At 34.2% G+C, this 12,638-nt stretch overlaps 1 protein-coding gene across 2 annotated transcripts in view; it reads right to left on the bottom strand.

Annotated features, from left to right (window-relative positions):
* The window catches only part of LOC131048839 (protein LUTEIN DEFICIENT 5, chloroplastic), a 62,584-nt gene extending 53,548 nt beyond the window's left edge, over positions 1–9,036 (bottom strand). Inside the window, exons 1-2 of one of the 2 annotated variants that reach the window (XM_057982915.2) lie at positions 8,514–9,036; positions 8,256–8,433 (exon numbers count right to left, since the gene is read on the bottom strand). In XM_057982915.2, the coding sequence (XP_057838898.1) occupies positions 8,256–8,433; positions 8,514–8,685 (350 nt within the window). In that variant the 5' untranslated portion in view covers positions 8,686–9,036. The remainder of the gene's footprint in view (positions 1–8,255; positions 8,434–8,513) is intronic. The other variant, XM_057982914.2, reaches the window with a different exon arrangement.
* Between the last annotated feature and the right edge of the window lie 3,602 nt (positions 9,037–12,638).

Here is a 12,638-nt window from a genome sequence, read left to right as displayed (position 1 = left end):
ATAACGTTAAAAAAAAATTTAGTTATAAAGTTTTTTTAAATTTCAAATAAATTAAAGTCTTTGAATAAAGTTTTTCTAATAAAGCTTTTAATATAAAATAGTTATTAAGATTTACAATTTGTTTAAATAAAAAAATTTTTTAAAAAAATCAATTTCAATTTGTTATTAAAGTTTGAATATAATTTTTTTTTCTTTGGTAAATATTTTTTTTGTTTAAAAATTTGTTATTTAAGATTTGAATATAACATTTTTTTTTACATAAATTTTGCTATAATTATTACTCAAATCTGGTTTATTTTTTAAATCAAGGAGGTTAATTTTTTATTTTTTATTTTTTAATCAAAGGGGTAATTTTTTTTTACAAACTATTATTTTACTATCATGTCTACATTAATTCCAGAAATTAAATTAAATAGTTCCAATTATCATTCTTGGAAAACACATATCTCGTTTATTTTTCGTTTCAAACACCTTTTGGATGTTGCGACTGATAAAACTTTTGAACCCGCTACATCTGCTCCTCAAGCCGACCTAGATAGATGGAAGGCTCAAAATGAGGAAGCACTTGGTTTAATTGGTATTTCAATGGTTCCTGATTTGTATGTTTTAATTGGAAATTGTACAAAAGCGCATGAAGCTTGGGAAATTTTAAAAACTACTTATGATAGCTCAAATGAATCCCGAAAAATTCAGCTTCAAGATCAACTTGAAGATCTAAGGTATACGGATTTTAAAACTATGGATGAATTCTTATTAAAGTTTGATTCTGTTAATAGTCAATTAACTGGTTTAGGAGTTACTCTTGCTGATTTACGTTTAATTCATCTTATTCTTAAAAAATGTCTTCCTCGTCAATTTCAACAATTTATTACGAATATGCATGCTCAACTTGCTATTCCTAGCTTAGCTACTCAATTAACATATGATATTTTTCGTAATTTATTGCGTCAAGAGGAAGCTAAATTAATTCAATTTGGTACTCTTAAAAGTAGTGAACATGCTTTTATGTCTAAAAATCATAATCATAATAATACTTTTAGATCCAATAATAATAAACATAATCATAATCATAATAATAATCATAATAATAATCACAAATCTTCTAATTATCAATCTCATTCTAAATCCTATCATAACAATTCTCATAATAATAATCATAATAATACGTACAATAATCAAAGGAATAATTCTCAAACAAGACCCCATTGCACATATTGTGGGAAAGATGGACATATTACTAATAATTGTTTTAAGAAACAAAATGGTAAAAAGCCCATGAATCAAAATAATCAAAATAATCAACATAAACCTCATTATAAGAAAGGTAATAATAATGGTAATTCATCACGTCATGCATTTACATGTACTTATAATGTTTCTCAACCACTTGAGTGGATTATTGATTCTGGTGCATCTCAACATGTTACTTCTCATAAAGAATGTTTTGAATCTTTGCATCCCGATACTTCTAATATTCCTGTTCAATTAGCTAATAATCATAGTTGTAAAGTTGAAGCTATTGGTGATGTGAATGTTCCTAATGGGAAATTACATGATGTTCTTTATGTTCCTGAATTAAAATCAAATTTGATTTCAGTTCCTAAACTTTGTCAAGATTATAAGATTAACTTTTATAGGGGCATATGTTATATCATTGATCCAAACACTAATCATGTTATTGCTACTGCTAAAATGGATAGTGATAACTTATTCAAGTTCTATGAATTTGCTCCTCCAAAGTATTCTTTGCTTACTACTGTTGATTTTACTATATGGCATGAAAGACTTGGCCATCTCAATTCTGATTATATTTCATTGATGCAAAAAGCAAATATGGTTGATGGATTGCCTAGTATTGTTCCTTCTCAAATTGTTTGCAATGGTTGCATGAGTGGTAAGATGCATAGGGAACCCTTTCCTCATGGTCAATCTTGGAGGGCATACACTAAATTGCATCTAGTTCATAGTGATCTCTTGGGTCCCATGGAGAATCCCTCCATCCAAGGTTCAAGGTATGCCCTTACCTTTGTTGATAATTTTTCAAGGAGAACATGGATATATTTCCTTCATAGTAAGGATCAAGTGCTTGATGTGTTTACTGAATTTCATATGTTTGTAGAAAGGCAATCTGGTTCTAAAATTAAGATTCTTCGTACTGACAATGGAAGAGAATATGTCAATAATGCATTTAATGCTTATTTGAAATCGTTTGGAATTAAACATGAGCTTACCATTCCTTATACACCACAACAAAATGGTGTGGCAGAACGGAAGCATAGGACAATTGTTGAAATGGCTAGATGTTTATTGCATGCTAAAAATATGGATTACAAGTTTTGGGCTGAAGCTATGGCTTGTGCAACATATTTAATTAATAGAACACCTACCAAAGCCTTAAAGGATAAAACTCCTGAAGAAGCTTGGTCTGGTAGAAAGCCTAATTTGCAGAATTTAAGAATTTTTGGTTCCATAGCTTATGTTCACAAACCTAAGGAGAAAAGAAAAAAATTAGATGCTAAATCTTCTCCTTTTATTTTTGTTGGTTATGATGAAAATACTAAAGGTTATAGAGTTTACAATCCTATTACTAACAAGGTAAAAGTTGCAAGAGATGTTTGTATTGCAGAAAAAGGCATTCATGATTGTTCTAAAGTGGAGGATGATGAACTTGGTCAAACCAAAGTTGTGCTTGTGGAGGACCAACCTCCTTCTCTTAACCCTACTCCTAATGCATCTCTTTCTATTCCTTCTAGTGATAGTGATGATGATAATAATAACTCTACTCCTCATGACTCTTCTTCTAGTGATGAATCCATTACTTCTAAAAGAAGACCTAAATGGTTTAAATCTTTAATTCAAGATAGTGATGAATACTTAGCTAGAATGGATAAACTTCAAGCTAGGAGAGTTAATTATTGTAATTATGCTTTAATGACTACTATTATGAATTCTAATGATCCTAAAACATTTGATCAAGCTAAAAATCAACCGCATTGGCAAAAAGCAATGAAGGAAGAATATGATACTTTAACTTCTAACCAAACTTGGGATTTAGTTCCCTTGCCTCATGGTAAAAATCTTGTTTCTTGCAAATGGCTTTATAAAACCAAATTGAATGCTAATAATCAAGTTGGTAAATTTAAAGCTAGATTAGTTGCTAGAGGTTTTTCTCAAATTGAAGGCTTAGATTATACAGAAACTTTTGCTCCTGTTGCTAAAATGCCTACAATTAAACTTGTGCTTGCTTTAGCTTCTAGAATGAATTGGCCTATTCACCAAATGGATGTTAAAAGTGCTTTTCTTAATGGTGATTTACATGAGGAAATTTATATGTCTCAACCTCCTGGTTTTATTAAAGAAGGTAATGCACACTTAGTTTGTAAATTAAAGAAATCAATTTATGGATTAAAGCAATCTCCTAGGGAGTGGTATTCAAAGATTAATGAATTCTTTCTTTCTCAAGGCTTTATTAGAAGTAAAAATGATCCTAACTTGTATATTAAACATAGTGAAGATGATATTATAATTATTATCTTGTATGTGGATGATTTGATTCTTACTTCAAGTTCCAATACTTTGATTTCTGATATTAAGTTTCAACTTAATCAAAAATTTCAAATGACTGATTTAGGTCTTCTACATTATTTCTTAGGAATGCAAATTTGGCAAACCTCTAAAGGAATTTTCTTATCTCAAAGTAAATATGCTCAAGATCTCATAGATAAGTTTAAAATGAATGATGCTCATCATGTTTCAATTCCTATTGAATTAGGCACTAAGTTAATGCTTGATATGCAAACTCCTCTTGTTGATCCTACTTTGTATAGACAATTAGTTGGAAGTTTAAATTATTTAACTCTTACTAGGCCAGATATTGCTTATAGTGTTGGTTTGGTTTCAAGATTCATGTCTAAACCTCAACAAACACACTTTAAAGTTGCTAAAAGAATTTTAAGATATATTAAAGGAACTATTAATGTAGGTTTTCTTTATGATGCAAATTCTGATTTTACTTTAAAAGGTTTTACTGATTCCGATCTAGGTGGAGATCCCAATGATGGGAAATCTACTTGTGGTTATTGTTTTTTTGTTGGTTCAGGAGCAATTTCTTGGAATAGTAAAAAGCAACAATCTACCTCTCTTGGATCCACTGAAGCTGAGTACAAAGGATGCACTAATGCTTCCAAAGAAGTCTTGTGGCTTAGAAGACTACTAGAAGATTTGGGTCTACCTCAACACGAACCAACTCCATTGTATTGTGACAACCAAAGTGCCATTGCCTTGGCTAAAAACCCAGTTTTCCATGCAAGGACAAAACACATTGCTCTCCAACACCACTTTATTAGAGAACAAATTGAAGACAAGCAAGTTTCACTCCTCTATTGCAAGGGGGAAGACCAAGTTGCAGATATTTTGACCAAGCCACTTTGTAAAGAAAAATTCCAATTTCATTGTAAAAATCTTGGATTACAACCCATTGAAGGGTTTGATGTAAGCTCCCCAAGTAAAGCTTAAGGGGGGGTGTTAGAATATTTAATCTTTATTTAGCTTAGGTTTATTTGTATTTAGTTTAGGATATTCCTTTGGAATTCCTACATGTAATTTGTCCTCTAGTACATGTGTGAGGACAAGTCATTTCTTTTATTTTCCTTTATTAAGGAATATTAGATTTCCTCCATAAGAGGATGTGGACACATGGCACACACATTTTATGAATGGTGGCATTCATAGATTTGGGAGTTACTTTGTAACTCCTCTCCTCATCTCTATTTAAGAGATGTCTCCTCTCTCATTTTTTCTTAATGACAATATTGTAAAGAGCTTCTTGCTCTCTCTCTCTCTCTCACATTTTTAGGCATTGCCTCATTCATAATATCACAAGGGGTTTTTCTTTGCTTTTCCCCTTTCAAAAGTTCTTGTGCCTCCTTCACATTTGGGTGATGCTCCAAGGTTTTTGCGTTTCTCTTGGTAACAATTACTTCATCATAAACTTTCTTGGATTAATTTTCCTTTCCTTGCTCTTTTATTTCCTTTCAATTTTCTTCCTTCCACGTACTTGCTTGGGAATTCACCTTCTTGGAATATCTTTCCTTGTCAACGATTCTGTCATTCGTGAAGTCTTTCATACTTGAACTAGATATTAGGAACTTTGAATGTCTTCCTTGAACGTCTAGAATTGGAATTCTTCCTCCTTGCTCTTTCCTGACTAGGATCGTGGACTTCCAAAGGAAATTCAAGATAGTTGTAAATTCTTCTCATCTATACCTGTTTGAATCTTGAGGTCTTTCAACTAGCGTTCTCTGGAACTCGAATTCCTCCTCCATGAGCTTCCTGAGACTGGATTTCTTCTTAAACTTGGATGTCATAAACTGGATCTGCTCATCTTGGACCTCTGTGCCTCTTGACGTCCTCATGTCTTTGGATTGGATAGATGAATTCTTGATGTTTATCATTTTCTGACTTATCAAGAATGCCAAGTTTTATCAAAATATCTCCTTAGAAACTTCAATTTTATGTCTCCGGTCAATTTTCTTCTATGGGCACATTTGAGATAGGTGGAAGGATTCTTCATGTTTGGGCTCCAATTCTCCATGGTGGAGGATTCTTCTTGCTTGGGTGCACACGAAATGACACGGATGATTCCTTCCAAACTAAGTAAAATTTCATCATTTCTTGCCTCTTTGGATACTCGGGCGCATTTGGAAGGGAAAGAAGGAATATCTTTGCCTTGAAAAAATTTCATGATATTTTCCGTTTTTGAGGAATTCTTGAGCGCATATCAACCCTGGAGAAGGAAAAATTCCTTTCCTTGTGAAGTTTTGTCATTTCCTGTTCTATGAATGCTCGTGTGTGCCTTGTCTTGAAGGAGGAATTTTCTGACATTCAACCACTTGATCCATCTTTCAAGAATTATGTCTACTCTGGAGTCAGGAGGAGAGGAATTCTCAACACTTAGTCAATTTTTCACTTTCCTGGAATTTTGCATACCTGGGCGCATTTTGGCATAGGAGTAATTTTGCCATTTTGGAAAAATCCTTCACTGCCAGTGAAATGCGCTCCCTTCCTTGTCCTAGGCGCAAATTTGAGGTGGAGGAATTTTGATAGGGCGGAAAAATCCTCCTTGACCAAGGAAATGTGCTCTCCTCTTGTCCTTGAGCGCAATTTTGAGGTAGTGGAGGAATTTTGCCAAGGAAAATCCTCCTTGACCAAGGAAATGCACTCTCTTGTCCTTGAGAGCAATTTTGAGGTAGTGGAGCAATTTTGTCGAGGAAGGAAAATCCCCCTTGACCAAGGACATGCGCTCTCCTCTTGTCCTTGAGCGCAATTTTAAGGTAGTGGAGGAATTTTGAAGGATGAATTCCTTCATGCCCAAGAATAGACTTTTCATGCCTTTGCCATTTTGGGAAAGAATTCCAGACAGGCAAAATTTTGATAGTTTGCCTGCTTTTCAACTTTTCCAAATTTAGAACTGGATATTTGGGAATGCTCTACTGTCAATAAACTACCAATTACCAGATATAGGCTTTCCAAAAATAGACTTACTAAAAATAGTAATTTCTTCCAAACATCAAATTAAGGCAAACCGAGACATGGCGACATTAAAATAGACTTACTAAAAATATTAAGTCCTTAGAATTCCCTCAAATTTCACTGGTAGCTTCCTTGAAGGATTCTCATTTCAATTCAGATTTCTCAAAAGCCTAAGTTATAGACCTCATTTCTAAGTGTGAAGGGTAAAAACCATAAAATAGACAATACCAACTTCCAGACTTAGCCAAATTTCTCCAAAACACTTGCAAACTACAGTATTGATTGCTAAGACAAAAGCAGCATTTTACATATTTTCTTTCTAAAAGCCTCCAAGATTTCCAAATTTACCTAGGCTTTATGTACCCCACCAAAATTAACTGTGCACTATATCGATGTTCTGAGACTTTGACAATTAAAAATCAAGCAATTGTCAAAAACTAATCTTTGACTTTAAATTGTCAATAATAAGGCTGCATTTCCTCCCCGAATCCTTTAAGACTTTCCAAAATAACCAAGAATATATTTCCAAAATCAAGATAAACAACACAAATTTAAAGTTTTAGAGATCAGAAACTAATCAGCTAATAGACAAAGTTTGACAGTTATTACCAATAACAAAAAGTGCATTTTACCAATTCTTGCTGTAAATTCAAAATCTGTTCATCGAGTTGCTAGACTGCAGTATTAGGCAAGAAGCCCCCAAATGCTGCATTCTATTATTTTCCTCTATAAATCCTTTGAAATTTTCAAAATTAATAATGACCGTATTTCCAAAACCAAAATAACGAGCAGAAATGTAATATTGTAGCTAAGAAAATACAGAGATTCAACAAAAACTCAGATAGCAGTTGCCAATAATAATGCTGCATTCAACTACAGTCCTTTAAATTCAGTAAAATTTTCTAAATTATACAAGTCTCTGATTCCAACACCAAAGAAAAGGGAAGGAAAAAACATAACCTCAGTAATTTATTTGTTAAACGGTCAATACACAAGAAACATATTAAGCTTTAACATAGCCTGCTAATAACCCTAAAACGCATAAAATCATAGATTTGTTTGATCGTACTAAGAAAATTTGGCTTTATAACTTATTTGATCTTATTGACCAAGTTTAGCCTAAAGAATGTTAAATTTCATTTCTACTTTAATTGTGCTATTATTCGTTATTTTCTTATTAAAACATTTATTATTCATGCTTTGTTACTTCCTATTTAGGCACTTCAAGTTCATATCATAAATGTATGGAAGGGTGAGGAAAAAGAGCACCATGAAAAAAATAATGGAGTTGTTGAATTACTTTGTCTAGAATCTAGACTCTATACACTTGACAAGTCCAGCTGAGCATAACAGGCACTTGCTTTCTAGTTGGAAAGTGGTAAAAGTTTTAAAAAGGCAGAAATTTGAAAGTGAGTGCGGCTGACAAGTCCTGGATACCAGTTTGGTCCAAAGGAGGTGAAACTCCTAGTCATCATTATCTTACATATGCTAGAATTTAGCAGAGACTCAATTGGTCCGAAAGAGTCGAATAATCATATGCTAAAATTTAAGTAGAACTTCGATAAAATCCATTGTAGTTCCATATCAAGTGATTATCTTTTCTACAACCGACTAAAGATAACACAATTCCCTGACTGATAAGTTATTACACTACTAGTAGAGCTTAATCTAACATCACCTGCCCGAAAACATGCTTTAATACAGCAAGCACAAACATTACATACATCTGGGCTTCAGACGTGAACTCCCTAGCTCTAATGCGAGCCACAAGCTCGTCCTGGTACTGCTTCAATGCCGACCCGTCACTCCTCTCCACCTCCGCCTTCGTTTCATTTACACTATCGCCATCTCGTCCTCTTCCGTTTAAAGCCGAAACTGGCGCCAACAGAACCCTTGCACGCCCTGTAAATTTTACCCTCAGAGCTTTCAGTTCCCAAAAACGCAATTATTAATCAAAAAATTGCAGGAAAGCATTGATATACCGTGGGGAACTTGTCTGCATTTTAGCGTGAAATGCTGCCCGAGAAAATTCTTTCGGATTCGAAGCCCTCCTGAATTGGAGATTGGGCGAGGGAGAGTTAAGTCACGGATGTCCAGCCCTGGACCACCGCCAGCGTGAGCTACGCTGCTCTGCACCACAGCTATGGTTGCCATTGGTGATTGAATGAAGAGAATTGATTCAGAAGTTTAACGTATATAACGCTATAGTGAAATTCCATTTATCTATTTAACGAGTGGATTTAGCCACGGCCACAACTGGCCGGCGTAATGTGTGGATTTCACCGCGGCCACAACAGGCGCCGTCTGCCGGAGAATTTTATGCCCTGCTAAATATGTTGGACTGTAACAACATGGCCGTTTTGACGCTTTCTGGAAAAAGATACCGGAATCTTTTCAGTGAATTGATTAGTGCTTCTTCCAATCACTGAAGGATGTGATTGGCATCGGCTTTCAAAATTATATTTTTTCGAGGAGATTTGTCAGACTGAAAAATGATATCTCACCCGCTCTCTTTTTTTTAAAAAAACATTCTTTGGAATCATACGAGTAGGTTTTGATTTATGTGGGATTTAAATATTTATCATTGTAAAGGAAATGAATATTTTACATAAATCTATTTAAGCTAATTGAATTTATGGAATCGAGTCAATGGGTCTTTTGTCTTGAGGTGAAGTTGACTGGTTCTTAATGAGTCCATCAGCGATCAAGTCTTATTGAGCGTCCAAGGCTCTAACATCATAAGGGATGAGATCAAGATTGTGTGCCCCAAACAAATTTGGCAAAATGGATACCCCTCAATCCTTGGCTCTTAGTCAAAGAGGTTTCAACATAAAGTTTATACTCTTGTATCAGATAGCTAAAACGACTTTGTGAATGACTGATTGAAATAGTTAGACTCTTGGATGATTTTTTAGGTGCGTAGGTGTTTTTGAAGAGTTAGGTGTTGTTATAGAGTGAAGTACTGCCGAAAATGTGAGTTGATTTTTCCTTGATGAAGATAATGTTTGGTTATGGAAGTTGATATTTGTTTTCAAAGTTATAAGGGTGTTGAAGTTAAAGGGCAAGGTAATAAAGTGAACAAGAGTCTATAGAAGTGAGTATATGACTGCAAATGAGGAGCCTTTGCTACTCAAGTCACAGTAGTTGGTTGATACTACTAAAGATGGCTCAAAGTTGTTGAAGTGTGTGATAGTTAGCAAAGTGAATGTTTGGTTTTTGAAAGTCATGACATTAGTCTATCCATGTGAACGAGTCAACATCATGGTAAAATGTAATGTGAAATGAGTGATTGTTTAGTTAAGTCATAATTGCAAGTTTCCAAGGAGTTATGGAGATAGGCATGCATGCGGCGAACAAATGAATAATTAGTGTATACACCTAAAATCAGTCTAGAGATAATCAATTAATTGCGTAGTTATTTAATTAATCAACCTTGTTAATTGATTAAATACGAAGCGATTTAATTAATTACCTTTATTCTTCTACTTGTAAATAAATCTAAGGATTTATTTATATAGTTCATAATCAATAATCCCTTTAATTAATTAATCCCCCATCATAAATTCATTTTTCTATTTTATAATTAAATAAACAAATTTAATTATTTGTTGAATTTAATTATCCCCCATCCTTTAATTTCAATTTTTAATTCAAATGAGCACATTACTCCATCTTAACCACTTATCCTGACCATTTTCTAACCCAACCCATCCTATCGAATCTTGGGTTTAACTAACTCTATTCCTCCTAATCTAACCATCTATCCTTTAACCAAGGTTATCCTAACCTCTTGTGGGTTGTTCACCCTCTCTTGAGGACACATGGCACCTTTGCCACTTTGTCCCTCCTCCCCTTGACACTTGCCCTCTTGTTGGCATTTGTTGAGAAGTCCTTGACAAGTGTTCGTCCTCTCCAACTTCTTCACTTTCAACCCTTGATATCTCTAGATCACATCTAAACCATTGGTTCCTACCACCTCAGCCTTAGCCTTGGAAAATCTATTAAAAAAACATCTCATTTGCATTCAAAGGGGTTGCTCCTCATGTTTTCAGCTTCTTCGTGCTAGTTTAATTATGTATTTTATCATTTGAGAAATTAGCAATTATCATAGCAAAATAGCATAGCATTTTAGCATTATACCATACCAATCATGCATCGAGCATAATATCATATAGCTACTCATATTCTAGGTAGTCATTTTGTTGATCATGATGCTACCAAGAGCCGCATCAAAAGATCTACAAGATCCTTATAATTAGAGGAAAATGGGACATCACAAGGAGGGTTGAAGTTGTATTGTCTATCTCTACTTTGCTTTCCACTTTATTAATGTCTCGTTTATGTGTTGTTTACAATAGTTTGACAATTGGCGCTTTATTCTACACATACATTTTTTGGTGCCCACCATGGGGCACTTGCCCCGAATTTTAATATATTTTCTTGTAGGTTTTTCTTGATAGGTGCACCCGAAAATCTAGTCTAGCATTTTGGTGACTAAAATTGGCGTATTCAGTTTCCGTTCTAGCGCATCCATCCGTTACATTAGCATTTTGATTTTACAGGATAGTGTTCTTATTTGATATATTAGCGTTTTGTTTTGATAGTTTAGAGTTTCTATTAAACATAATAGTGTTCAAGCTTGACAAATTAGCACTTTGCTTTGATATTTTAGTGTTTTGGTCTCGTATTTTTGCATTCTAGTTTCACATAACAACATTTTGGGTTCACAGAGTAGCGTTTTCATAGCCCATAATAGTGATTAGATGAGTTTATTTAGCGTTTTTAGTTTTGTTTCCAGAATTTTATTTTTCCATAACTAATTTGCATCATTATGTTTTGTAGGTACCTTTTCGTTGTTAAAGACCAGAGCTGCAAAACTTTTCGCTGTCAAAGACTCAATTATAAACTACTAACATTGTGTGTAGTTGCGGGATATTATATTTTTGTTTGTTTTAAATAGGCGCATAGATTAATTAAAATATCAAAGCTACAAGATATTTTATTTTTGTTTGTTGTATAGGCACATAGATTAGTTAAAAGATCAAAGAACAACATGTCTTGTGTGTCTGAGATGATAGGCGAGTATGCTCTCCCCTTCATTGAGTGATCAGAAACCTAGACTCATCATTTTTCATTTCATTAGTGAAATATCATTAGCGTGCCTACCCTCTCAAGTAGCCCATAAGGTCGGGTGAGAGGGGAACTGATGAACACTAAGAGGGGGGGTGAATTAGTATACCAAAAATTACTGTACTCAAACCCTTTATCATTCTAGCAGTAAACCGATATAACAGTTTAATTAACAAACTAGTTAACACAAATGCAAACCAAATAGCAAGTAAGGCATTCACCCACAAAAGCACAATCACCATAACACAAAAGATTTTGACGTGGAAACCCAAATGGGAAAAACCACGGTGAGATGAAACTCACAAGTAACTATTTGCAGAGTAGTAACCAGACCGGTTAAGGTCAGACCAGTTAAGGTCATACAATGTTCTTTACCAGAATAGATCCTGTTAGGAATCTCAATCTTTGTTAGGAGATAAGTCCGATTAAAGACTACCTTGTGAGAGGATTTTAGATCCACATATGTAAATCACCTTGTTAGAGGATTTACAAAGGCTTTTCTGGGCCTACCCGGTTAAGGGTTTCTAACTTGTCAACGATATGAGTAATCAACAAGTGAATGATCTAGCAAATAGCACAGTCTGCTTGGTTAGATCCATGATAGATCATTGCTAATGCATTTCAGCATTACTTCAGTCTTCAATAAATCCACACTTTGTTACAGTACACAAACTTGATCTTTTCTATTAAGATCACACATACAAGAACTCATCAACCAATACAGACCCTAACAGCTACACACGCGCTAAAACCCTAGACATGATGTCCTTAAAAGGAATCTGATTTCATGTCGGTCCAATAGGATTACATTGCAAGTTCCTAGGTTCATTGTATCTAGACACATTTGGTAACACAGCACAAAATCACTGTCAAAGTGTCGGTGGGTGGTAACTCATCACAAAGATATACTGGTTGGTAACTCATCACAGAGTATTGCCAATTTATACAACTTTACCGATTGTCGGTTGGTAAATTAG

The sequence above is a fragment of the Cryptomeria japonica genome, chromosome 1 (genome assembly GCF_030272615.1).
Source record: "Cryptomeria japonica chromosome 1, Sugi_1.0, whole genome shotgun sequence".
Lineage (NCBI taxonomy): Eukaryota > Viridiplantae > Streptophyta > Pinopsida > Cupressales > Cupressaceae > Cryptomeria > Cryptomeria japonica.
The sequence above is the reverse complement of the archived record's forward strand: the minus strand, read 5'-3'. Positions and strand labels throughout refer to the sequence as shown.